Genomic DNA, 1,613 nt, shown 5'->3' on the forward strand with positions numbered 1-1,613 from the left:
AGAGAGAGAGAGAGAGAGAGAGAGAGAGAGAGTTCCTGCGTATGTGTGTGTGAGATAGATAGACAGACAGACACATAGACAGACAGACAGACAGACAGAAACAGAGACGACAGAAAGACAGAAAAAGAAAAATAAAAGGTGACAGATAGACAGACCGAGACAAAGAAAGAGACGACAGAAAGACAGAAGAAAAAACAGGTGAGAAAGTCAGAATAGTAATTATTTATGAGAGCAAACGACTCACCCGATGCCAGTCTTGACGCTGTCAAACACCATCATCGCCCTGCCGGGCCGCGGGACCTTGGGCACCTTGGGCGACTTGCGGGTGCCCCTGGAGGTAGCCTGCCTCTGGGGCTTGGCGTAGTGCGGCCGCGTGGCACGCCTCATCGTGTCGCCCAGCACGGGGGGCGTGGCCGTCAGCGCCGAGGCGTTGGAGCGCAGGGACACGCCCCCGAACGACTGCGACCTTGACACGGGCACGGAGGCGCGCCCGGGCGCTTCGCGGAGCGACATCTGGCTCTGGCTCTGGCTGTGCTGCAAGGCGAGGCTGCTCGGGGAGTTGGGGGAGCCGGCGGCGGAGGCGAGGGGAGCCACGCACGGCGTGCTGCGCGAGGTGGCGCTCGAGCCGGGGGGAAGCAAGAGGAAATTGCTGTTGCTGTTGCTGTTGGAGCTGGGGCTGTTATAATACGCGCTGAGTGGCCGGCCACTAGTACTACTACTACTGTTGGTGTTGTTGTTGTTGTTGAGACTACTGCTGCTGTAAAAATAAGCGCTGTGAGGCCTGCTGTTCGTGTTGCTGTTGTTCAGGTTGTTGCTGTTGTTGTTGTTGTTGTTGTTGCTGAGGTTGTTGTGGTGATGGTGGTTGGGGTGGCCGCTGGCGAGGTGGAGGTCGCCCACGCTGTGGCTGAGGGGGTGGGGGTGGTGCGCCTGTTGCTGTTGTTGCTGTTGTTGTTGCTGTTGGTGGGTGAGGATACTCTTCACGTTATTCTGTCCTGTAGCCGAACGGGCATGGGTCGCACCCAAACCTCCTCCTCCTCCTCCTCCTGCACCTCCTCCTAAACCACTCTGGCTGTGGCTGAGGTTGCTGAGACTACTGCTGCTGACGTGGCCCAGAGGGGCACCTGGTCCTCCTCCTCCTCCTGCGCCTAATCCTCCTCCTCCTCCTCCCCCCGGGTTAGTGGAGTAGTGGGGTAGCGTAAAGCTGCTGCCGCTGCGGCTAGCGGCACCGTGGAGTCGTGAGGCGGGCGCTGGGCCGGCCGGGGAGTAGACGAGGCGAGTCATCGAACCCACGCGGTCTGTGGACACAGAAAGAATACACACGTACATTTATAAGGTTGTTTATTATTTTGTTGTTGTTGTTGTTGCAGCTGTAGCAGTTTTAGCAGTTTTACAACAGTTTTGGTAATACAAACAGACATAACACACAGACATACAAACACACACAAAGACACATACGGACATAAACACACACTCGCAAAAACATACACATACAATATAAACACAAGCACACAGACGCACACACGACACATGCACAAAGAGAGAGATCCGAAAGACACACACACACACACACAGAGAGAGAGAGAGAGAGAGAGAGAGAGAGAGAGAGAGAGAGA

General features: G+C 55.7%; 1 protein-coding gene across 1 annotated transcript in view; it reads right to left on the reverse strand.

The window, feature by feature from the left end:
• Nucleotides 1-1,375, reverse strand: part of LOC101847740 (rho family-interacting cell polarization regulator 2) — a gene marked incomplete in the record, with an annotated part of 45,899 nt that extends 44,524 nt beyond the window's left edge. Inside the window, 1 exon segment of the mRNA XM_035970787.1 lies at nt 245-1,375. Within this exon segment, the coding sequence (XP_035826680.1) occupies nt 245-1,326 (1,082 nt within the window).
• Between the last annotated feature and the right edge of the window lie 238 nt (nt 1,376-1,613).

The sequence above is a fragment of the Aplysia californica genome, unplaced genomic scaffold, assembly GCF_000002075.1.
Source record: "Aplysia californica isolate F4 #8 unplaced genomic scaffold, AplCal3.0 scaffold00320, whole genome shotgun sequence".
Classification (NCBI taxonomy): Eukaryota; Metazoa; Mollusca; class Gastropoda; order Aplysiida; family Aplysiidae; genus Aplysia; species Aplysia californica.